The sequence below is a fragment of the Mytilus trossulus genome, chromosome 4 (assembly GCF_036588685.1).
Source record: "Mytilus trossulus isolate FHL-02 chromosome 4, PNRI_Mtr1.1.1.hap1, whole genome shotgun sequence".
Classification (NCBI taxonomy): Eukaryota; Metazoa; Mollusca; class Bivalvia; order Mytilida; family Mytilidae; genus Mytilus; species Mytilus trossulus.
Genome location: NC_086376.1, coordinates 76954496 through 76979899, shown reverse-complemented (window position 1 = coordinate 76979899; position 25404 = coordinate 76954496). Strand labels below are relative to the sequence as shown.

The following is a 25404-nucleotide window of genomic DNA, read 5'->3' as shown; positions in this document are numbered from 1 at the left end:
TTGCTTACTGTTCAGTGCGAGAAAGACTGTGTTGAACACCATACCTTGACCAATATATTTTTTACATTCCAACTTGGCTGGAGAGTTCTGTTGTCTCATTGGCACTCATAAATGTACCTAACCACATCTAATTTCTAGTCATATGGTTAGCAAGTTTCCTAATAATACATAGATTTTTTTAATTGGAGGAAAAAAAACAGAAAAAAAACACATTTTTTTTTTTATTATCTTGCATGATAAATTAAAATAACTTCAAATTAAAGCAAATGAGCCTGGTAATTATTTCTCCTATTCCATTTTTTTTCAATTGATTGTTTCAGCCCACTTTTCCCATTATTCTTATTTTTCCAGTAACTGTTTTGGATATTTTTTTCTCTTAAACCAATGGCCATTATAGGTTCCAAATAAACAGTGTGTTGTATAAATTGCAGTGGCTTTTGTGAGTTGTCTAATTTTGGTGCTTTGAGTTTTTTTCTTAATGTTAGTATTTTTTATTGTACCAATCTTTTGAGTTAAGCCAATTGCATCTGATTTTTACAGATTGTTCTTATGTTGTACTGTTACATCACTGTACCATGTTAGGCAGAAGTTTGTGTGCTCAAAAACATGTTTAACCTTTCATATTCTCTATGTGCCTGTCCCAGGTCAGGACCCAGTAGTACAGTGGATGTGTTCTTTATTAAAATGTTTTGTTCTAAATCAGTCCCTTAGCTAATTCTTTTGAAGTGTTTACATTTTTTATGTTGTGGACTTTTGTAGCGGACTATATGATATTGTTATTTTCTGAAAAGATGGCCGAATTGCTCACTTCTTAGCAACGAACAGATTAAACATATGAAAATTAAAAAAATAACAAAATCTTTTTTATCATTGCAGGGTCTTTTAAAGCTAATTATGAGGTATCGGCTTTACTAATGGTTGAATTCCGCACCGTGACCTATAGTTTTAAACCTTTGTGTCATTTGGTCCTTGAAGATAAGTTGTCTCATTGGTAATCATACCACAGCTTCTTATTTATATATCTAAATTATATTGTTTATTGCTGTGCAACATATTTGATTTTTTTCATTTATCATTTTGTACATAAATTAGGCAGTTAATAGTTTTCTATTTTGATTTATTTTAAATTTGTCATTTTTGGGCTCATTATAGCTGAAAATGATGTATAGGCTTTGCTAATTGTTGAAGTCTATACAGGGGCATATAGTTGTTAATTTCTGTGTTATTTGGTCTCTTGTGGAGAGTTGTCTCAATGGCAATAATTCCACATCTCCTTATGTTTATACATACAATGTATGTTACTAAGTTTTTAATTACAGAAATGATTTTTCTCAATGATGCAGGAGCTTCAGAAGGCTATATGCTCCCTTTCAAACACTCTACCTGGAGTTTTTTTTGTCTTGAACCCTCAGGTCATGGTCAAAATTTTGGACGTACACTTCAAAGTAACCCAGCTATGCCACTGGCATATACATGAATGCAAGTCCGATATCAAGGAATTAATTCTAAATAATAATGCTTTAATGTATTTAGCCTGTAGTTTTCAAATCAGTATTCTGTAAACACAATACAAATTAAAATATTCACAACATGCATATATATTATGTAGTACACAAACAAATCATATTTTAATCAACTGTAGCTGCTCATTTTAATAAACTATTGTTAGGGCATATAAATATTGTTATTAAGACAATGTGAAAAATCAATTTTAAAGCCTAAAAACTTATGTTAGTCACTCAACAAGACCAATTTATATTTTTTTTCGATTTTACAGCCGATTTCATTGAGTGTTTAGGCAAGGTAATATATTTGGTTAGCTTGCAAGCTTGTTAGATGAACCATGCAGTCATTATTAGGTTAGGTAAACTACCCTCCTTCAATGTCCTTTAAGAGTAGACTAGATTGACAGAAACCCACTCTATCTGTCTGTAGGACTAGGCTTCTTCAAAAGGAGGGTAGCATACCTTACTAAATAATGACTTCACGGTTCAGCTAACAAGCAAGCTAACCAAAGATATTACCTTTGCATACACACTTAATGAAATCGCTGTAAAATATAATAATTTATTCAATACACATAGAGATCTATATTGTTTACTTTTTCTTAAAACAAATGTTTGAACATCAAGTCATTTGTATTTTATAGCGGATTCGAAAAAATATTTGCAATCGAAACTAATTACTTCTCTTTCATTTCAACTTTCTTTTTTCCTGTTTATCATTTTTATAAAAATAAGAAGATGTGGTATGATTGCCAATAACTTCAATAAGACAACTATTTACAAAGACCAAATAAAGTAAATGAATGCAACTTTAGTCAGAAATAAATGAACTCTCTTTTCGTTGCACTGAAACTGACCATCTGTCTAAATCCATGCTGATTACAACAATATTTTTCTATTGGATCTAGTTTGTAATTTAATACAAATGTACATGTAAATATGCATGGTGTGATTCTGAAACAACTCAGAACTGATATAAAACCTTGTTATTGTGACATACAAATGTATTTTTCATCTTATCCAACCCCTTTTTCCTGGCTCATTAATGATTTCAATTTCTATTACAAGATATAAACTCACATACTGCTTTCTCATTTCACCTTAACCAATAGTAGACGAAATCTTATTTAAAATACATGACACAATACAAAAAGGTTTGACTTTATATATCAATGATGACACTTTACAATAATATCACATGACCTATGCTTTAAATACTCCTACAATTGCTGGTCGTATTGTTCTTTCTTTCAATTTGTACCCTATTTTATTGACAGCAGCCACATTTGAGTTCGATTCTTTGTTCTCTGTGGGCACTTGATACATGGCTTCATGTACATAAGGATCAAATTTATCTCCTACTTTTGGTTCGATTTTCACCAAGCCATGCTTGTTAAACGCTTTCTGTAACTGTGATTCTGTCATTGTTAAACCATCGAATAAATTTTTCAAATGAACATTTTTTGGTACTTCGTCTTTTGGAACATTGTCAACTGCCATGTTTAACACATCGGCCACCTCCAGTAAATCCTTACAAAAGCCTTGTATACCGAATGCTTTAGCATCATCTATTTGTTTGATCATCCTTTGTCTCACATTCTCTGTTTCCGCTAAAGAACGTACATATTTGTCCTACAAAAGTAGAATAAATAATAAATAAACTTAACTTTTTTCTTTACAGCAATTTCAAAGTATAACTTTTCAGTTGCCTGATATCATTACAATCCTTAATTACAGAACTAGAGATTTACACCTTTCATTCTAGTGTTTTCCACAAAAAAATGCTTGCACTCTACTATACATTTGTATAAAAGACAAATAAAACCACAACAAATAAACAATAAAGGTTATAAACATTTGTAATTTACAAATCTTTTGCACAAACTCTACATATAAAGAATTAATAATGACAACAGAAATTTTAGTTCCAGACAGAAATTTTGATTGATTGTTGTTTGTTTTACATGTACGTCAAGTAGAAATCTTTGTACAAGGGTTTTCATATCTTTGATTTTTCAATAAAGCAATAAACCAGTTGACTTTATCTATAAAATGTACCATTTTTGTTGATCATGAATTACTGATAATTGTTTTAATTTTCTCTCTGTCCAAAAGCTATATTTATAGATTATAGATTGTTTAAAAAACACAAAAAATGATTTATTAAAATATTCATTCAAGTGCAATATAACTTCTATTAAAAGTGGACTGAGATTTTCAGCTTTGATGACCAATGAGATGATCAAGTACCACAAATGATTAGAACAACTCACTTGATCTGGGGAGTCAGGTGAGCTTACAAAAAGAAAGCAAATGCTTAAAACGTACAGATGTAAATCTATCCTATAATTCCTCTGGTTAAAAGGATAATAAGCTTACTTTAAAAGACTTTAAATCTTCCTCTAGTTTTGATTTTTCTTCTTTCCATTTTAACTCTATTTGTGCAATCTCTGATTTAGTCGCATCATTAGATTCAGCATTTTCTGATGTCTTTGGTGCATCATCTGTTTGACTGTTTGTATCTGTTGCAGTTGTTGACCAAAATCTTGACCTGTGTGCACTGTAAATTAAGTGTTATACAAAGTAAAAAAACAAATTAAGAAAAGGGTGAAAACACATAAATATTCTAGCTGTTGTACTGTTATTGTCTGTTTATATAATTTCAACGAGTTGCATAAATGAAAAACAAAAAATGTGAGCCTTTATTAAAGACCTATATAATTGTCTCTTCAGCTGGTTATTGGTAATTTCAGATCATGATATAGTTTTCGCGAACTCTGCAGATGACTTTAGAGGTCAACTCGATAGTTAATTAGATGGTGATTAGACTAAATTGCACACGAAACGAAGCTACATATTTTCATGCCAGTGCCCTGATAATTATTAATTCTAAACTTTTAATAGTTTGGATACATGTTTTACCATGTTATAAATCAAATTTGAGAATTAGATTAAAATCGGTGAACATGAGTGTGACAGCTAGTGCCCCTTTTATACAAAAAAATGTACAGAACAGGAATGTGTAAGTTATACCAAACTGATATTTAATCCAATAGCTGTGCCGTATATAAATAAAGAATCTTGGACGTTGCATTGTTTATATGTAATTATGGAGAGGGCATTCAAGTTTTAGATATAATACATCAATGACAATGAAATTTCAGCTGCCACAACATTCTTGACCTTTGAACAAATGTTGGATACTGCTTCTAAATAGTCTTGTCTTGAAGAATGCAATTATTGACATCATAAATGCTCAAGTTCTTCTTTGTAGGTATTTTGTCACACAACAATATCTGACTTTAAGTCACTTATATTCAACAAAAATAGATTCTTAACAATCTTGACTCTTGTTAACGAAATTATGTAAACGTCAAAAGGGCATTACATCATTTACTTATGCATATATTTCTGAATGTCCTACCTTCAAAATTATCATTTTTATATACATACATATTAATAAGACTCTCAAAAGTCTATTTTACCTTCTTGAAACCTGCCTAGTCGCATGAATTTGAGTAATATTCGAAAGTCTTTGAGCTGACCGTATCCACATGTTCGCCATTGTCGCCATCCTGAAACTAATGCACAAAATGATTTCCCGATAGTTAGGTTACTATTTCCGGATTTGATCTTACAGTTTCTTAAGTTGTGAATACATGATGAAATATTGAAATCAAATTACAAAACCAGAGACCACGGTAAAATAGTATTGATGAAGGGTCCGTGTTACACTTATCAATAATATTTTTCTATTGTAAATTATGGGAATTTTGGTCAAATAGATATAGGAAGATGTGGTGTCACTGTGAGTGCCAACTGGGACAACTCTCCATCCAAATAACAATTTTAAAAAAGTAAATCTAATTATACAAATTCTTGGTCAAAGTTTTAAAATATCAAAATTTCAAATTGTTTATTTTATTTTGAAACATTTGAAATTTTCCCCAAATGATTTAAATTTAAAAATTCTAAACATCGTTTTTAATTTTGATAGTTCAGATATTTGATCAAATTTTAAAAGTACTAAATTTAAAACGTGCAATTTTGATCATTTCAAAAAAAAACAACAAAAAAAAATGGAATGTGATCTTTTAAATTTTGATCTAATGTAGATGTGAGATAAAAACTTTTACCTTCTAAAGACAAGTTTTAGGACCATGAATAAACATATGACAATATTGCCATTACATATACCAAAGTGTAGGAACGGAACTGTACGGTTTTCTTCTAATTTGGTCATTCGGGAGACTGTCAAGCGGGGCTCTAACATTTGCAAAATGACAGGTTGCTTGATGAAAACTTTGACGAACTCTTATATTCCTATATAACGTTTCTGCTTCAAGTTTTGATAGCTTAAACTTTCTGTATTTAAATATGAACCAATAAAATAACTTGAAGCAGTTCTAAACGTTATATAGTAACATAAGAGTTCATTAAAGTTTCCATTAAGCAACTTGTTAATGTCGAGCCTGCAACTTTTGTTGCAGAAAGCTCGACATAGGGATAGTGATCCGACGGCGGCGGCGGCGGCGTTAGCTAACTTCTTAAAAGCTTTATATTTTAGAAGGTAGAAGAACTGGATGCTTCATACTTTGTATATAGATGCCTCATGTTACGAACTTTCCGTCAGTCACATGTCCAATGTCCTTGACCTCATTTTCATGTTTCAGTGACTACTTGAAAAAAAAAGTTAATATTTTTTGTAATGTTAAATACTCTCTTATTATAAGTAATTGGATAACTATATTTGGTATGTGCGTACATTGCAAGGTCCTTATGCCCGTCAAACAGTTTTCACTTGACCTCGACCTCATTTCATGGATCAGTGAACAATGTTAAGTTTTGGTGGTCAAGTCCATATCTCAGATACTATAAGCAATAGGTTTAGTATATTCGGTGAATGAAAGGACTGCAAGGTGTACATGTCCAACTGGCAGGTGTCATCTCACGTTGACCTCATTTTCATGGTTCAGTTGTTATAGTTGAGTTTTGGTCTGTTTTTCTTATATATATGCAATAGGTGTAATATATTTGGTGTATGGAATAATTATAAGGTGTACATGTCTAGCTGACATGTGTCATCTGACCTTGACCTCATTTTCATGGTTCAGTGGTCAAAGTTAAGTTTTTGAGTTTTGGTCTATTTTTCTAATACTTTATGCATAAGGTCAACTATATTTGGTGTATGGCAATATTTTATGATCTATATGTCTGTTACGCAGGTTTCATTTTACCTTGACCTCATTTTCACTGTCCATTGCTAAGTGTTAAGTGTTTTGGTTTGTTTTTCTAAAAATATAAGCTATGAGTCAACTATATTTGTTGTATTGAATAAAAATAAAATTGAGAATGGAAATGGGGAATGTGTCAAAGAGACAACAACCCGACCAATTAAAAAAACAACAACAGAAGGTCACCAACAGGTCTTCAGTGTAGCGAGAAATTCCCGCACCCGGAGGCGTCCTTCAGCTGGCCCCTAAACAAATATATACTAGTTCAGTGATAATGAACGCCATACTAATTTCCAAATTGTACACAAGAAACTAAAATTAAAATAATACAAGACTAACAAAGGCCAGAGGCTCCTGACTTGGGACAGGCGCAAGAATAATAAGAATTGTTAGCTGTACATGTCTGCCTGGCATGGGTCATCTGACCTTGACCTCATTTTCATGGTTCATTGATCAACATTTCGTTTTCTTGGTTAATGATGAGTTTATGTGACAGTTGTAATAAAGCTTTATATATAACGATAACATATATGTGCACCAAACGATTCCAATTCATATATAAAAACTTAAGGGTAGCTGGTATATTTATGATTGAATTATTAGTGATGATGAGTTAGTGCTTATATAAGCATGGGTCATATTTTAAATATTGTATATAAGTATAGGTCATTCTTTCTTAAATATTTATATAACTATGGGTAGTGAATTTCATGGGTACGTTTTTGAGGCAAAAATGGCACACCCTATCAAAAAAAAGAAGAAGAAGAAGAAGAAGCTTTTTAAATCTTCGAATTGATAAGTGTTACACGGACCATATAGTGGCTTATTTTTAGTTCTAACAAAACTCAATTACATAGTTGGTCAAACATATAATAGATCATAATAAGTCAGATTGCAAATAATGACTATATTGATATGTTATATTATAAACAATGATTATGAATAAGACATATTGACAATTTATAATAGATTTTGTTCTGCTTTACGCATTTATAAAGACTAACAGAGGCCAGAAGCTCCCAATTTGATCTGAGGTGGGATAGAAACAAAAAACTAATGCGACGGGGTTTGTGAGATCTCAAAATCCAACTGCACGTGGTGGCTTATTCTATTTATATAAATATCTAATCATTACTATATTTATGTTTACATCGCTTATATGGTCATGCATCTGAGGTCATCTCGATGTTTAATTAGATGGAGTCTAGACTAAATTACACACGAAACGAAACTACATATTATTGACCCTTAGCTCTGTAAACTGTTTACTTCACACTTTAGATAGTTTGCATACATGTTTTACATTGTTATAAATTAAATATGAGAATTTGAGTCAAATCGGTGACCATTAATTTGACAGTTAGTGCCCCTTTAACAATGTTTAAAGGGCACTAGCTACAAGATATATAAAAAACCAGAGACATATATACGTATATATGTCTCTGAAAAAACTAAATTAAGAATTTTTTTGTTCAATCAATAATGAAAGTGAAATAGTGAAATAATAATTCGCTTTTAGCAGCCAAAATGGGTCAACTTTGTCAAATTAAGCAAAGAAACATTGATAATTACCTATTCACTTGCAGGTGAATGAGTCGATCTCATTAAATCCGTATTCATGTGAACTTCAATTTAACCCCTTGCTAGAAATCCAATTGCACGTGTTGGTTTTATCTATTCATTAATGTAATTTTTTGTTTTGTGTTCTTACAAAATTAATCGTTTCACTTTATACTGCGTAATCATATAGAAACATTTCACGGTCCCGTTCACGGAAATATAGGTTGGTTTTAGCTTGTGCAACATTAAATCATTTCAGAAAGACAAAATGGCGACCGAAATTGGCAGCATTCCTTTTACCGAAAATGGTTTTACGTTAGACGAAGAGGTATAAATTGTCATAAATATCGGTTTAAAAGTGAAGAAAACCTACTATCCCGATTGTTGTATAGTTCTCTGTGTCATACTCATTATTCATCATAAAGAATTTGTGTCACTTACAAAATTTATTTACATGTTAATTGTTATAAACTTATTATTATCAAATAAATGTGTGCATTTTTATCATTCACGCCTTCTCACGTTACTGAGAAGAAGTTCTTAGGACCTTGTTATATTTTATCAAATATTAAAAAGATGTTTGCAAAGTCAAATATAACCGCAATCATTTCAAATGTTTTTCCCTCACATTTTATTTATTGACAAAACTATTAACCAAACAGAATCAACATCACAAATCCATATACAAATGTATGTCCTACACTGGTGGTTATCAGAATAGTCTGTGCCAAACTGTTTTGGGGTTTGTCCCCAGAAACATATATATTGACGGGCCCTTACACTACCTAATTGTAGCCAATTTTATGGCCGTGTCATAGGTACTAAAGATATGATATGGAAATAGACAAATAAGACATGTGTTAACAAACATTGTTTTCCTGATAATATCGATAAAATATCATTCAAACTAGTTTCACAGTGATGCCAGTGTATCAATCTTGTCTAGGACAAAATATATAGACAAGACGAAAACAAACATGTTTATATCTATATGTTACACGCAGCAAACCACGTCTCAAGCACTGAAATACAGGCACATTCATAATCTGGCAAATAAAATGACCAGTCTTACTAAAAGATATACAGTCGATTCCACTTAATTGCATACCCCTAAATAGCATAATTCTGTTAATTGCATACTTTTCTCCTGCACAAAACCATTTCCCATTCACCTAATGTTAAATTGTCCGGTTATATGCATAGCCTTACAAGTGGCATTTCGGTTTATTGCATAGAAAATAATCTCCAGCTAGATATGCTCAGTTAAAACTGACGAGATTTTTGACCGGAAACGGCAATTTGGTAGTATATTTTTCTTTAATGCATCATAATTTTCATTATTATTTCACATTTACTTGTGTGTTATTCAAATAAAGTTTTAAAACAGTATCTTTCGTGTTTATATGATTATAGAAAAGGCCTCGATGTGTACACAGGTAAAGTTTCCCATATTCTATTTTAAGCCTCGAGGTCATAAAAATGTCAATCAGCTGATTGTTGTAAAAACACAACCATTCTATAATCTTCTATCTCAAAAGGTGTTAATTATTGATTGGATTTCAAACATTGTTCATAGATTATATTTTGGGTGAATTTTTAAAACATTAACGCCTGCTAATTATCGATCATTATCCAATGTGTAATTTCGTAATTCAGCTTGGGTGATCTACATTTATGTTAAATATTACAGGGCATTTATATATGGTTGAAGAATTTTATACATCAATCTTTCCTTTTTAATATTTTTTTAAAAGAAAATTAACTTCTGATTATTACAATGTATTATATTTTCTCACTTTCAACACTCGTGTCCAGCAAATAACCCGTGCAGGGCCCCATCATCTGCATAGAAACTAACGATGTTAAAGTAACAGCGTTACATCACTGTGTAATCAGTAAATACTGAATATCAAAGGCAGTTCATTGCACAATTATTGTTTACAATGATTATAAACTGTGTAGTATCGTTGAACAGTTTATTTCAAACAAAGCATAACAATTTAATTTGTACATCCGGGTCATAGAAACAAATCTATTTTTAGAACAATTTTATTTTCGTATCTCAGGTAAAGGAAAAGTCGGTACATAAATAAACTAAAACAAAATGTGTTTATAAACTTTATTGAAAGAATACACAATGAAATAAAATGTATGACAGAAGACAAATAACTTTTATTAGAATAAATAAGCATTCAATATGTTGTAAGTGGACTGTGGACGTTCATCTTTCTTATTTGCTGATCTGCACTATCGATGTTATTTGACTCCTTAATTTGGCATTTCAGATATAAGCATACTCCGCTTTATTGCATAATTTCGTCTGACAAATAGGCTATGCAAATAATCGGAATGTACTGTATCACAATGTTAATTAATCAGACAGAAAGTGGCATTCTACAGAAAATATCTAAGCATCAAGAATGCGTTAGGACATCATACCTTGCCAAAACATCTTAGAAGGGGGGGAACAACATTGAAACTGTAAATTACAATTGTCCTGTTTTTTATTAGCTTTAAATTAAATGTTTTCCATTTATTTTTCAGATGGCGATGGCTATGGCTGAGCCAGAATTAAAGATGATGAAGCTGTCAGCTCTAGGTAAACTTGGATCTCATAGGGCCAAGTATATAAACTTGGTCATATATGTTTGTAGAACTTGTACAAAGCAAAAGTGCACAGAAAAACACTTGGCAAAAATACAAATGAACCTTTAACATGTCATGTTTAATGTTATCGTGATACATCTATGTAATTTCTAATTTGTTTCCCCCCAAATATAAAAATACAAAATCTACATGTATTTTTTTATGACAGACTACATGTAGCTTATATAATCATTATTTTTTAGGTTTCATAAGTTTTGTAGGTATATATAATTATTATTTGTCAAATACATATGTACAAAACATGCAGGTTTTTCAATAAATTTTCTGACATGAAATCATTTTGGCTGTATAAGTTTATGTAAAATATCTGGTGAGTTTCCAATTGTGTTTGGTTTACCAGAATCCTTAATTTGATTATGAAAATATTAAAATCAGTGACATTTTTTTGCTTGTAAATGGTTAAAACTGATTAATTCTAGACTTTTCATTAATAACATCAACAATCTACAATTGTTAATCTTCTTTAGACCTGCAAGTTTTTCATCATAACAACCATCCATGTATGTTTATCAATAGAATAATGTTATTTCTTTTTTCTGTTTTATCTGTTTCAAGCAGGTTTGCAGCAAAAGTTGAAAAGAACAGAGTTACTCTGCCATAGAAGATACCTGCAGAAAAGAATGACAAATGGAGTGTTCATTCGTGCATCCAAAAATTATTGTTGCATTACTTATATCATAATCATTATTTTCTTGCTAACAATTGCAACACAATGATTTTAAAATATTTAAATCCATGTTCTTGTAATTCAATACTAATGTAGTTTAATTTTGAAACTTTGTTAAATTGTTACTGAAGGAGATACTAGAATTTTTGTTATATATTTCTTCCTTATATAAATGGGAGGGGAAAAAATAATAAATGTAAGCTGTACTATAAAAAACGACTAAAAAGATAAACTAAAAGTGTTTTATGTGTAAAATACATAAAATACCTACATTGTTATGTCGACAGAAGATTTTTATGGACACATACTGAAAGAGTTTCTCTTTTCTTTCTCTGTATTTGCAGTAACTGACTATTGGAGATGGCCAAAGCAGGCAAGATTTGTCCAAAAGAATTTCCAGATGACCTAAGAATTTTGTGGACCTCTTTTGAAAATGGAAATTGTTGTGTGAATGTGATAGGAAATTTAATTGACAAGGGGTTGTAGAAAGGAAAAATTAAGAACGATTTGAAATTGAGGAAACCTTATTGAATGAATATATTCAAAACTCCAAAGAAACAGTGAATTAAGTAACTGCTCTTTTAATCAAAATTCTCAAGAATTTCTAATTTGATAGTGCCATACAGAAATTCTATAGCAAGATTAAATTAAAAATAAATAAGAATCTGTAAATTAGCTGTAATTGAGTTATTTTTTTGGAAACTACTTTGCATAAGTTTTTATTTGACCCTTACTGACAGTTTTGGGTGTAGAATAAAAGATGGTGATTTATTGTTGTGTTTCTCGTAGACTACACCTACATGTATATGAATTTGATTTCTGCTTTCAGGAATGATTAAACAGCTGTTACCGTGTCTGCTGAAGGCACCTTAGGGCATTTGATGGCTTCACCTTCAGGGCTGTTTTAAAATGATAAAAAAAGTGCAATGAATTCATGTTCATGGATAAAATTTGTAAACTTTTGTTGTACATTTCAATGTTCAAATTGCCCGTTTTGAATTAAATAATTTCACAACAACTGAAAACCATGTGATAACAAAAGTTATAACATTTAAAAAAGTTATGAGCTGTATAAAATAAAATGAATACATTTAAGTTTTGGGAAAACATGTTCAATATAATTTACAATCTTTTGATCCATGAAAATGAATGCTCACATTGAATCTGCTTCTTGATAGCTCTTGACGTTATTTGGTACTTAAATATATAATTTGGTATCTGGAAAGGCTTTTTATATAATAACATAAGCTGTCAAAGTATTTAGTAGTTTAAGCCCTAAAAGAATCAAAGTTATTGATTGACATGGATTTCAAGTTTCAAGTGCTACTTTAATAATATCTGTAAAGAGTACTAGAATAAGACTTGTGTATGGTTTTTTTAATGATAGAATTGTGAGGGACAGTTTAAGGAAAAAATCTTCGAAATTTATTTCTTATACTTAACTTAGTCTGTTGACATTAACAAATTTCCCACAAAATTAAGCAGTATTTTAGGTTTAGATTGTTTGAAAAGTAAAAGTGATAAGTGATTTGAATGAGTCAAAATAATTTCAAACTTTCTGCTTCTGTAACGATAGTTCAGGGTTTTGAGGATTTTTTCTATCTAAAGTGTTTCAAATTTTGACATTGTACTGATTTGTGATAACTTGAAAAGTGCTTTACTGTTATGATTTTTTGGAAAGATTAGAACTTGTTCTAAATCTTTACTTAGGCACCACCCTCCCTAACAACAGGACAGGTTAGCTACTGTTATTAAATGTATTCACACTAAAATATAGCTCCCTATAGTTCTCATGTATGTGCACATAATACACAAATAAACTGAAAAAACTGGGTATATTATTGGAGCTGTTCATTCAAGAATGTATGTCATTAAGGTGTGTTGATGTACAGGCTTTTTTTAAAACATTTTGATTAGGTAAGTGGGTATTGATTCAACTAGTATGATTGACAACTGTCATTATCACTAAACAATCAGAGACAAGGTGGACTTTTAATTACAATGCCCCACCTCTTAAACTGCCAATCAAATTGACCACATTACCTATCTACATCAGTCTTACATAATTGTACAGACCACTCCAACATGCATCTAATTCTTAATACACAAGTATTTGACCTCATAATTGATTACACAAATGTGTGTATTATTTGTTTGATATTTATAAGGATGATAGATTTATTTATTGCCAATTACTTTTGATTTAACCTTAATGGAAGATAACTCTCAAGTCACATGATAAAGATAATGAAATGTTCATGGAAATGAAATAAACAAGTTACTGAAAGATATAAAGTTGCATTTGTTAAAAATCCTTCAAAATAAATCTCAATTTTGCAGTAGAATTTTGTTCTGACACTTTATTATCATGGTCATTGGTTAATAGATAAACAATTGTATATCTCCACACAATAAACAACACTTTAAAAGCTGAGCTAGCAAACATTTTCATTTTTCTCAACAGAATCAGTTTAAAACAAAATTCTTATATTTTACAACTGCTAAGACAAATGTTCTTGTGATGCACATAGTCTCATCGCATCCATCTATATACATTGATAATTGAGCAATTAGCTTGCAAATGCTTAATATGGTGATTTTTGTTCTCTCTCTGAAAATGTTTAATTAGATCAGAGTATATATTTGTTCTTAAATGATTTCACATTTCCCAATGTAGTTAATGTATTAAGTCTTATGTAAATACAGTAAAGCCTTGTTAAACTATCCTTGAGACGTGATTTATAAATTTGTATAACAATTCATCATTTTCTTGTTTATTTAAATACATTCCAATATAAGTTCACCCACTGAAAAGAAAACAATTTGATTGATTGAAATTGCATTTCATTGCAACTTGTTTCAGGCATACTGGTAGATATAAAAAAAAATAAAATGTAATACAATTTGAATTTGTTCGGTTTTTAAAAAAAAATTATAGATTTTTATGTAATTTACAATAAAGCTTTAAAATTAAACGTATTTGAAACGTTTTACATCGTTACATCAATTCTTATTCAAATTACAATGCGGGTCAAATTCGCTTTACTATCCAAATGACATGAACTTTAATTCCTATCAACAAAAATGTATTTCAAATTCGAATTAGCCAATTTGAATCAAAAAAGAAGAGTGTGAACGTGATTAGCGAATTCGATTCGCATTCAATTTGAATTAAATGTCTGTGTGAACGAGGCATAAATTTTAATATGAAGGCAGTTGTTTTTTCTTAAGAGTAACAAGGTTTTATTGTATATTTCTATTCAATAGTTGTGTATAAGTATTTTTTTTGTTTGCAGGCGTTCATTACTCCATTTACTAATAAACTTTGTTTTTTTCATAGGTCACAAGATTATGCAGACCAGAAGAATATATAATGTTCAGTTTACAAGACATATTTTCATATTGGCTAATAAATTTTCATTGTTAAAACTCATTATTATTTGGTTGTGAGCCATTTATAATTTAGTTTTTTATCCATTGAAAATATACAGTAAATGTAAAATTACAAGATAAGGGTAATATTATCACATTTTTTATCATTTAAATTTGAAATATGTCTTGAATTCAGTCATAATACAAGATTAGTTTCTCAAAATCTCAAATTTTTAAAAATTATTAAAAAAAAAACATCCTTTCAAAAAATAGTTGTATTCAATATTTTGTCAAAAGAAATTATGTGAAAATTGTAAACTTGTTTTTAAATATTTTGAGGAACTAAGATGAAATGACCTTATTTTACATTGTCTGCCCCTTATATACATTATTTATCATAGAATTAGATAAAATATGTGCCACTCTCGCTATGGAAAATTTTAGATTGTCATACTCATGTGGTTTCTTTCTTTTTACTTCTGTGTTTTTCATATAAAGTAGCGAGTGAAAAAACATGCACCACCGACCAAAAATCATTGAAGGCTTGTTTGCCATAACATCAGTGGAGAACTATCGGTAAAGATTGTGTTAAGATGGGGACAACAATTTTATTTTATTTTTAAGAATTGTATTGCAACTGAATTATGCAAAACACCAACTGAATCTTAATTCAGGTCTTGTAGAAGATAAGTATAACGAAATACAAAAATGTAAGGAATAGATTGTTTCCTTGAGCATGGTAGAGCTTTGTTACTCAAAAAGATAAGTGAATCTCGTATATTTAGTGAGATTTGTTCATAATTTATTTTCAATTTTTTTTCATAAATAATTTGCAATCGCTTTAAAATTTTTTTTTAAATTGAATGTATCCTAAGACAAGAAAAAAATATGTTCTCTGAAAATTCAAACAAATTTGGAATAAGAAATTAAAAAGAATGACTTTTTTTCTTCATATTACACATGCTTGGGGAAACAGTTGGCTCAAATCGTGTATTATATTCCTGCTAAGCAGGGATAAAAGGAGATCTTAAGTTGTGCTAAACATGGAATTAAGCTATGCACATGTATTTATACAAATAGAGATAGGGGTATACATCAGTGAGCTCAGCTTGCTGGTTTCTTTAATTACAAAAATGTATGTTTTAAATGACCTTTTGGGTAATTGACAAAATATTAGATAAAAAGTGCAATTAATTCGGCTTATTTAGCATTTTGAGTGTTTATCCTTGTGGGGGGTAACAATAACAAGAAATGTTCCTTATTTTGTATTTTTCAATTTTCCAGATTTTAATGGCACTATTGGAGGTCCACAAGCTGATCAACTAGGGACTCTGTTGGAAGGTCCAGGGGCCAAGAGAGATGTTAAACCTTTTGTTTTACCTAAGCTTTCTTCGTCTCACCAAGAGTCTATACAAAGGGCCAAAAAGTATGCCATGGAACAAAGTATTAAAAGTGTACTAGTGAAACAAACTATAGCTCATCAACATCAGGTATATTGTGTAACATAAATTAAAGAACAGTTTTGATAAAAATTTTACTTATTTGGAAGTGGGGCAAACACCTTGTCCATGTCTGTTCTTTCATCCAACAAATATTTTCCTGAATTGTCTTGGGCACTAGTTAACTAAATTTGTCCAGCAGGTTAGCTGTGAAGTTAAATCATAAATTAATAATAGGTACAAGGATGAAATTTTTGTACAACAGACAGGCATTTTGTAGGCAAAAGACTCATCATTGACAGTCGGTTGAAAAAGTTAGAGAGGAAGTATATTAGCACCTTAAGGATCTGACAGATGTCTACTTTCTGTTTGCCTGTGCTTTAAATTTTGCAATATTTTGACAATATACAAGTACAAATAGAGTAAGAATTAAATTATTCTGAACAGCTGAATCTAATGCCATTACTTTTCAATTCATTTGTAGCAAATGCAGAATTTTCAGAACACTGTACAGAGACAACAAGCACTGGCGTTAATGTGCAGGTGAGTACAAATTGTATGGTTAGAAAGAACTGATGGAAGAAGGAATTTTATATGATAGTTAGGAATTCACAAAACTAGGGTTTTAAATTATTGAAATTTATCTTTCTTTATATGAAACCTCTTCAACTTCAATATTTGACTTGCTTGATAAAGGGGAAATTAAATATTTACCAGACCAAGTGAACTCCTGTATCAATTGAGCCAAATACTAGTTTATATATAAAGTAAACCAACTTATTTTCGCGAGGAGAAAAATAACGCGAATATAAATTGTCGTGATTAAGTAAATCTTTATTAATCCACATTAAATTGATAAAATTGTGAATTTTAGAAATTGCAAAATGGATTAGAATTGGTATAACGCGAAAAAAAGTATTCACGAAAATAAGTTGGTTAACAGAATATATAAGTGTAATGACACACAACAAACAGCAAACATGCACGTACAACTTGAAGTATTAAACTGCCATTTAGCTCTCATTTTGTAAGTTTAATGATTCAACATTTTATTGTTTATTGTGTTTTTCAGAATTTATGTAGGAAGTATTAACTTTGAAATTAAAGAAGACACCATAAAGCAGGCATTCTTACCATTTGGTCCCATCAAGTCTGTTAATTTGTCATGGGATCCGTTAACAAACAAACACAAAGGTTTTGCCTTTATAGAATACGACATACCAGAAGCAGCACAGTTATCTCTAGAACAGATGAACGGTGTGATGATAGGAGGAAGAAATATTAAGGTATAAATTTTGTTTTTTATTTAATAAAGTTACATACCCATATGAATAAATAGAGATGTGGGTATATGTCAAAGAGACACTAACCCAGAAAAAGAACCTCAATGATATTTTGGTACTACATGTATTTTGCATTATAAACAAGTGTATATATAACATATGGGTATCAAATTCAGATTCTACTAATAAAAGCAAAATGATCTAAGAATCTGAATTTTTCCTATACTATGACATTGTATCATTTCTGTGAATGTTCAATTAAATTTCCCTTTTTTTTGTATGATAGTTCAAAATTGTTATTGAAAAGTTTAATTCTTTTATCTGTGTACACAATAATGATAAACATATCCTACATATTTACACACAAGATTTTCAAATAGCTTTTGATTTTATTATAGGTTGGTAGACCAAGTAATATGCCTCAAGCACAACCCATTATTGAACAGCTAGCAGAAGAAGCCAAAAATTATAACAGAATTTACATAGCTTCAATACATCAAGACTTAACGGAAGATGATATCAAAAGGTATTTGATATAAACTAGAAATTGCATTTTAACCAAGTTTCTAAGTTGTATAGCACTGATTTTAAAAACATGCTTTAAAATGGTATTTTATATGAGATTGAATTTGCTATGGAACAAATTGTTATTGATAGGACCCTTTAAAACAACTGACAAAGTGTATGGTCAAATAATGTTCATGGGTTAGAAATAAACAACAAGCAGGTTAAAAAGATTTGTGTTAATACTTCATGGTGATTACAGCAAAAGTGTAAATTTTACGCTTTCCAAGGCATCATATTTATTAACAAATCTGTTAATACTTACTTCCCTTATAATGACTTAGCCATAACTATTTGGTCTTGAGACTATTATAAAATTCTGAAATATTGAGAAGTTTCTTATCAAAAGTTCTTGTGATAATATTGTTTATCGCTATTTTGTGCATTTTTCCTTTGATCTTTTTTTGTGATAATTTTCATATCATGCTTCTCGCTTGAGATGGAAAAATTATCGCTAGAAACGAAGGAGGCCACGTGCGGTGCTAACGAAATTGACATTGAAATTGACAACGTCGTCATAGGTAAAATAGCGATAAACAGATTATCATTGGTCATCTCAACTCGGTTGCTTTTCTCACTTTCGCTGTACCAGCTCAAGCGAGAAAATCAATCTCATTGAGATAATCAACAATAATCTATAAGTAAAACCTGTTCAAGATATGATTGTATAGTTACATCTTAGAATAATATTATTCTTAGTCTCCCCATGTCTTGTTATGCTTTTCATATTACTTAAATATTTGGCCTAAAGATGTAACTGTGTTATTTCAGTCAAGTAGATTGTGACGGAAAGATTTTGTTATGATCTATTATTATTTTGTTTAAATCTTATAATAAATTTACCTGATAAAGAATATTATTTAAATTCATTAATCTTTTATTTCAGTGTGTTTGAAGCATTCGGAAACATTTTAACTTGTGAAATATGTAAAGAGCCAACCAAGCCAGGAAAACACAAGTATGTACTGTTACTATTTAATGCGGTTAGGGTATACTTTTGTTTATATGAAGAGGAATAAGACAAGAATATTTGAGGTCAAATGTATTATGGTTGACCATTACAATTCTACATATAAAACAATTCCTGTGTACAATTTGTTAATAAAACTATTTTTAAACATTGATGGTCCCCTTTACACAAACATTCTGGTGTTTTACCTGGAAAAAAAAATGAAGAAAAAAAAACCCACTCTATTAAATCCTTATCTTAAGCAGTGGTCAGGGCTAGTAAAATCTCAGTATTAGGTGAACTTTGTTTTTGGGAGAATATTCAATGAATATGCATTTATCGTCTAATTGAACATATCGAGTATTGGGATATTTTTTGTAACATTTTGTGAAGCCAATCTGCTGGAGACTACTGTATTAAAAACATAACTTGGAATAAATGTGCAATTTAGTCAGATGAAACAAACATTCAAACTTCTGTTTAACTGAACTGATAAAACAAAGTTTCACAAAAGTGTACACATATATAAGTATGAATGTTTGATGTTTTTTTCAGAGAATATGGTTTTATTGAATATGATTCCTCCCAGGCAGCACAAGATGCAGTAGCTTCAATGAATTTGTTTGATCTTGGTGGACAGTACTTAAGAGTTGGCAAGGTCAGATTTTACCAAATATTCTTTTTTAGAAACATTTGCTAGATCTGTAAAAAAAACTTTAAAATTCTCAATCAAATGCAACAATATTTAATTGTGATTACAATTTTTAGTCTTTTTTTGTTTTTGTTTGTTTGTTATATATAATTGTATTTTGTATGCAATGTTTTTAAGATAGAATCATATTCAAAACAGTGTGGTCCTGGCCATTGATTGACGACCTAAATTATCCCATTGACTGGGACAGATTAGGTGAACGTTTGTCTGTAACGACCATTGCTCACTTCTTACTTATTATAGAATTTAAACTGTGGGGTCACCAAAGGTTCTTAACGCCTTTAATAATAAAATAATTCGAAAAATTACTCAGGAATAACTTTTATGTTTTGATTTATATTATTAATATAAATCAACATATCGTATTATTCCGGTTTCGTTTTTCGAATTGCTTTATTTAGGTGTTGAGAACCTTTGGTGACCCCACAGATTCAGTGTCTTTAACAAGTACATAGTGAGCAGTGATTGTTACCGACAAACGTTCACCTAATCTGTCCCAGTCAATGGGATAAATTAGGTCGTCAATCAATGGCCAGGACCACACTGTTTTGAATATGATTCTAAGTTGTTGCAAAAATTAATGCATTTAGTGGAATATGGAAATTTATGGTTTTAATTGACCACATTTGTACTTTAACCAATAGGTTTTCAGTCTGAGTTTGCAATTAAACCCACTTGTTAACTATCTTATTAATGCTAATTATATGATAAATAATTGTTAACATTTAATTTACAGGCCATAACACCACCTGATGCCTTACAACCTACAGCAGGACCCAGCACATTACCAACGGCGGCGGCAGTGGCTGCTGCTGCTGTTACAGCTAAAATCACTGCTATGGATGTCCAACAACAGATATCAGGATTTGTAAGTCATTTAAAACTAGATTTTCTTGTAACAGATGACACAATTTGTAAGTTGGTATTTTGGGTAGACAGATGGAAGTTTTATTGTAGCATTTTGTACAAGGTATTCAGATATAAATATATTAATATGTATTCAAATAAAATACAGAATTTCAACAAATGCATGATTTTAAAGTTCTGAGGGCCGTTCCAGGAAGTATTTTTTTGGGGTATTATTGGTGAAAGCAATCACATATATGCCTGCATTTTCCCTAGGATAGCCCTGAGCTAATGAACAATAACATGTAAATTTGACCAAAATGCAGAAGTTACATAAGCAAACTAAAAACATTTAAAAAGAAGATAGATGAATACCAATTCCTAGCTGCATTGATTAAAAAGAATTTATTTGAACTAACGAACAGTAATGCAGTTAATCCTATCTTTTAAAAAAGTGGTCAGTTGCAAAAGAAAACAGCTATGACAATATGTCTTAAATATATTTAATATTCTAGGCACCACCAGGAATAGCTGAACCATCAGGACTTGGTTTGAGTGATTCTCCAACACATGTACCACCAGTGGGAGTTGTTACTCCTGCCTTGGGAGCAATGGTACCACCACCAATAGTATCACAAGGAATGTCATGTAAGAACATTGTTATTTATGCCCTGAATCATTGTCATTTGAATTTAAACAAGGAAATATTACAAAAATTATATATTTGAGGAAAAGTACTTCTAGAAAAAACGTTTATTAAGGAATATATATATTGTGGAATATCAACAAAATATATTATTCTAGAGCGTAACTTAAATTCAGCTTGCAATACTATCAATTTGCGCTAGTGCATATAAAGCTTCAAATTTTTGGTGTTATCAGTGACAAAAAAGTATGTTTTAAACATTTTTTTTAGCTCTGCAGTAAAACAAAAGAGTTAATTATTGAATATTGGTAGATTTAAATATTGCAATACAAAAAATCTACTGACTACAAAAGTCATGCAATAACCTTATATCATTAAAAAAAGAAATTTTTGTTGTATTTATGATAACTTCCAATGTAATTTATGACAAGTCTGTATATATTTATAGTAGGTGGACCTGTAGTATCAGTAGCAGCACTCTCTACAATGCCATCACACATACCACTCCCACCAATGGTCACACAAGATAATAAAAAGAAAGCAGAAGAAAAAGAGAAAGAGGATAAAAAGAAAGCAGCTGATGATGACCAGTCACAAACATTAGAACAACAAGAAAGCATGAAAATTAGTGGAACAAATGCCAGACATATGGTCATGCAGAAACTAATGAGAAAATCTGATGTACGTAATAGTGATAAGAATATTAGATAACCATGGATTATTCATCTCTTTTCTATGGTTCTAGCTTGCCAAGATTCCTGAAAGGTTTTGATTAACTTAATCTTAATTTTATGGTTTACTGGTCTATGTTTTAATGTTCATAATTTGATCAGTTTCTTAGATACTGACGATAAAAAAACACCTTAATAATCAAATATATTGATTTCAAGTTGGATTGTAAGTTGGTCATTTTAATCAGATAGAATTAATATAACCTTTACCTTAATATTTCCTTGCATGGTTCATTGGTCAGTATTAAGTTTTAAAGATTTGGGTCCATTTAATCATTTCCTTATCATCTCTGGTAAAACATGTATCCTAAAAAGGATTTTTCAGTCATGGTCAAACAATTATTTTTACATGACGTTCTAATTGTTATATGATTTATAAACAAACAAATTGACTATCTTATAATTAAGGAAGGAAACTTAGGTTTGATTTACAATAAAAATATACAATTTAAAATTATAAAATCAGTATTCCATTTTTTATGTAATTGTTTTCTTTTCCTTCTAAATTTGCTTGTACTTGTATGGAATATGATTGGTTCAGCCTGAGGTCACAACAAGGTTCAATTTTTCTTCTTCACAGTATTTATCTCCCTTTCTTCACAGTCTTTAGATCTGATTTTGTTTCAGCAGTATCACGTGATGGTATTAAGGAATATGGTTGGTCCAGAAGATTTGGATGATGAACTTGAGAGTGAGGTTACGGAAGAATGTGGGAAGTTTGGTAACGTCAATCGTGTTATAATTTACCAGGAAAAGCAAGGAGAGGAAGAAGATGCTGAAGTTATTGTTAAAATATTTGTGGAGTTTACAAAACAAATTGGTAAGTTTCTGATTGTACATGGGAGTTGGTATTCATAGTATAAAGAAGTATACAGACACATTTACTGACGTGAAATGAAAGAGTTTAATAAGTCTTGTATTGCATTATTCTTTTTCATAATCAATATAAGAAATAGGCTTGATTTTTACTCCCTTTTGCAAGAAATATCTGTGGAATGTAAAGCTCATAGTAAAAGATCTGTGATATGAAAATGTATGGGACATTTTTTGGTGGAATTACACTACTAGTTTACACTGCGATACAATATACAGATCATTATTAAAACAATGCTTGTAGAAATGCATAATGATCAATTATTTATCCTATTGGCTATTTTCATGTAAAAAATTGATTTCATGACTTTCCCTGACTGAGCTAACATAGATAAATACCTTTTCTTAAAAAATCTAACATTATGGTGTGTTGTCTATTGTAGAAGTAGAAAGAGGATGTTCATCTTTAAATGGTCGATATTTTGGCGGAAGAATAGTTACAGCTGAGAAATATGATCAGGATTTATTTGAAGCCAAAGATTTATCAGGCTGATCATGAACAGACAGTTTTAAACTACTTTGCAATAATAGTTACAATATGTTATATGTGATGAATGGTGAAATTTATACAACTGTAATTCACTTGAGTGAATGTTTAAGGTTATGAAGAGTTGGTATTATCGAAGGGAACTATGATATGGAATCAGCTGTATCACTACAAGGCCACCACACTATAAGTAGTGAAATAGACATTGCCAACAAAACAAGGATAAAGTATTCATATTGGATATAACACAGGTGTCAACATTCTAAATATCCAAGGAAGACTCAAACAGAGAAGTCAGATCTCCTATTTTCGGAGCCAAATTGCCATTTCTTCACCATAATTTCATGTTTGCCTTTTAAAGATTGACAGTTAAAATCAAAGCAGTATTTGTTAATACAATACACAGTATTCAACTTTATAAGTCATATTTTTTTAGCTCATTCATTCATTCATTCATTAAACAAATAAGGGAAAATTATATTAAAAAAACAGATTGAAATAGGTTGGATGAAAAATACCATAAGAGGAAGATCTCTATCTTGAAGGTTTGAAATGTTGACACCTTTGATATTTTAACAAATTAAATAAGATTGATTTTTCAGCTTAATTTATTTACATTTTAATTATCACATGTATATATTTCCATCCCAAAGCATTTTTGATGACTTTATGATAATTTTAGTTTGTCAAGACCGTTTTTTTTTCAAAAATAGCAAAAATGTTTCTTATTTCTTCTTTGTTTACATCTACTGTTATATATGTGAATGTGACTTATTCTCTGACATCATAAACAGAGCCGTTTCATAATTTATGTAAATGATTTTGCATTGTTTTCTATATTTCTTTTTTAAACAAGAATACAACAGTCATGCTTGGATTTAACAACTTGGAGGACATTCATTAAGTTTCTTAAAGTTGTATGTTCTACTTAAATCATGTAAAGATATGGTTCTTTAAATTAATAATTTCACCTGTTTGAATAGAAAAAAAATCCTTTCTTTATTCACCAAAAGTTGTATTGAAAGTTTTCAACATATTAGTATGAGAGTGCTTATTTTAACCCTAGAAATCCAATTTAATAGAAATAATTGCAAGAATTACCATTTAAAAATAAAAAAAAAAAAAATATTTTAATAATAATAAATGTACATTTTCTAAATCAGCATTGGACCATTTTCATTATTCAGATTTGCCAGATTAAGGTATTCTCCACATCTGTCAATTTTATTTCACTTCATTAGCATATATAGATTTTATCAATCATATAAGAGAATCAATAGGTTGCTTTGTCCATGTCAGATTGTGTTATTTCTTTCTGTTCATTGTTATGAAAGAAATTGTGAAATAAACTTGATGTAATAAATTTTGTTGATTTGTTAGCCGTTAATGAAGCGGAATTAAGCAAAATAGACATAATTTCATTTCTATTTCTTGGCTTGAGATCAATTTAGAAAACTTTGTTTTGTATTAATTTCACTGTAAATGGGTTTAAAGTATATTTTATGATATTAACCATACAGTTACAAAATGTCAAATATCAAAGAAATGCTGAAAAGAAAAACATGTGAGGTCCATAGAGACCGTCATCTACAAAATGCCCGAAATTATTAAAGAGTAAGACTTCAGGCTTCACTGTCCGAAAAGGAATTAAAGACAAAAATGAAAAAAGAAGGATTATCCAAAAATTACAAGAAAAGTTATATTAAGTTACCAAAAATTGAAGAAGGTTTTGGTGACATACATTTTGACACTGCAGATGTAAAAATCACAAAAACGAGGTAAATAAACAGACTGATTTTTTTTGCCAGTGTGTGTAAATGAACCACAAAACAAGGACCCTAACCTATAAAAGAGGGACTGTCAAACTCA

General features: G+C 30.2%; 2 protein-coding genes across 4 annotated transcripts; one reads left to right on the top strand and one right to left on the bottom strand.

Moving 5' to 3' along the window:
- Positions 1-1503: 1503 nt before the first annotated feature.
- Positions 1504-5112, bottom strand: LOC134716002 (grpE protein homolog 1, mitochondrial-like). The gene is made up of 3 exons (XM_063578660.1): positions 4991-5112; positions 3885-4065; positions 1504-3137 (listed from the first exon to the last, which is right to left on the bottom strand). The coding sequence occupies exons 1-3, from the start codon at positions 5077-5079 to the stop codon at positions 2709-2711; spliced, it is 699 nt and encodes a 232-aa protein (XP_063434730.1). The 5' UTR covers positions 5080-5112; the 3' UTR covers positions 1504-2708.
- A 3375-nt stretch (positions 5113-8487) lies between these two features.
- Positions 8488-24898, top strand: LOC134716000 (poly(U)-binding-splicing factor PUF60-like). Of its 3 annotated transcripts, XM_063578658.1 has the most exons (14): positions 8565-8627; positions 10844-10898; positions 15504-15581; positions 16290-16495; positions 16929-16987; positions 17517-17730; positions 18126-18253; positions 19178-19249; positions 19796-19898; positions 20689-20820; positions 21314-21446; positions 21893-22125; positions 22806-22995; positions 23432-24898. In XM_063578658.1, the coding sequence occupies exons 4-14, from the start codon at positions 16439-16441 to the stop codon at positions 23539-23541; spliced, it is 1431 nt and encodes a 476-aa protein (XP_063434728.1). In that variant the 5' UTR covers positions 8565-8627; positions 10844-10898; positions 15504-15581; positions 16290-16438; the 3' UTR covers positions 23542-24898. The 3 variants fall into 3 exon arrangements, with proteins under 3 accessions (XP_063434727.1, XP_063434728.1, XP_063434729.1); XM_063578657.1 differs by lacking the exon at positions 15504-15581 and having other exon boundaries at positions 8488-8627; XM_063578659.1 differs by lacking the exon at positions 8565-8627 and having other exon boundaries at positions 10883-10898; positions 15507-15581.
- The last annotated feature ends 506 nt before the right edge of the window (positions 24899-25404 follow it).

Coding starts and splice junctions, on each gene's coding strand:
- LOC134716000 (XM_063578657.1), top strand. CDS start 8,568: ATGGCGACCGAAATTGGCAGCATTCCTTTTACCGAAAATGGTTTTACG. Junction 16,496..16,928: donor CTATAGCTCATCAACATCAG/GTATATTGTGTA, acceptor ATTCATTTGTAG/CAAATGCAGAATTTTCAGAA. Junction 22,126..22,805: donor AACTAATGAGAAAATCTGAT/GTACGTAATAGT, acceptor TTGTTTCAGCAG/TATCACGTGATGGTATTAAG.
- LOC134716002 (XM_063578660.1), bottom strand. CDS start 5,079: ATGGCGACAATGGCGAACATGTGGATACGGTCAGCTCAAAGACTTTCG. Junction 4,066..4,990: donor ACTAGGCAGGTTTCAAGAAG/GTAAAATAGACT, acceptor CTTAATTTACAG/TGCACACAGGTCAAGATTTT. Junction 3,138..3,884: donor AAGATTTAAAGTCTTTTAAA/GTAAGCTTATTA, acceptor CTACTTTTGTAG/GACAAATATGTACGTTCTTT.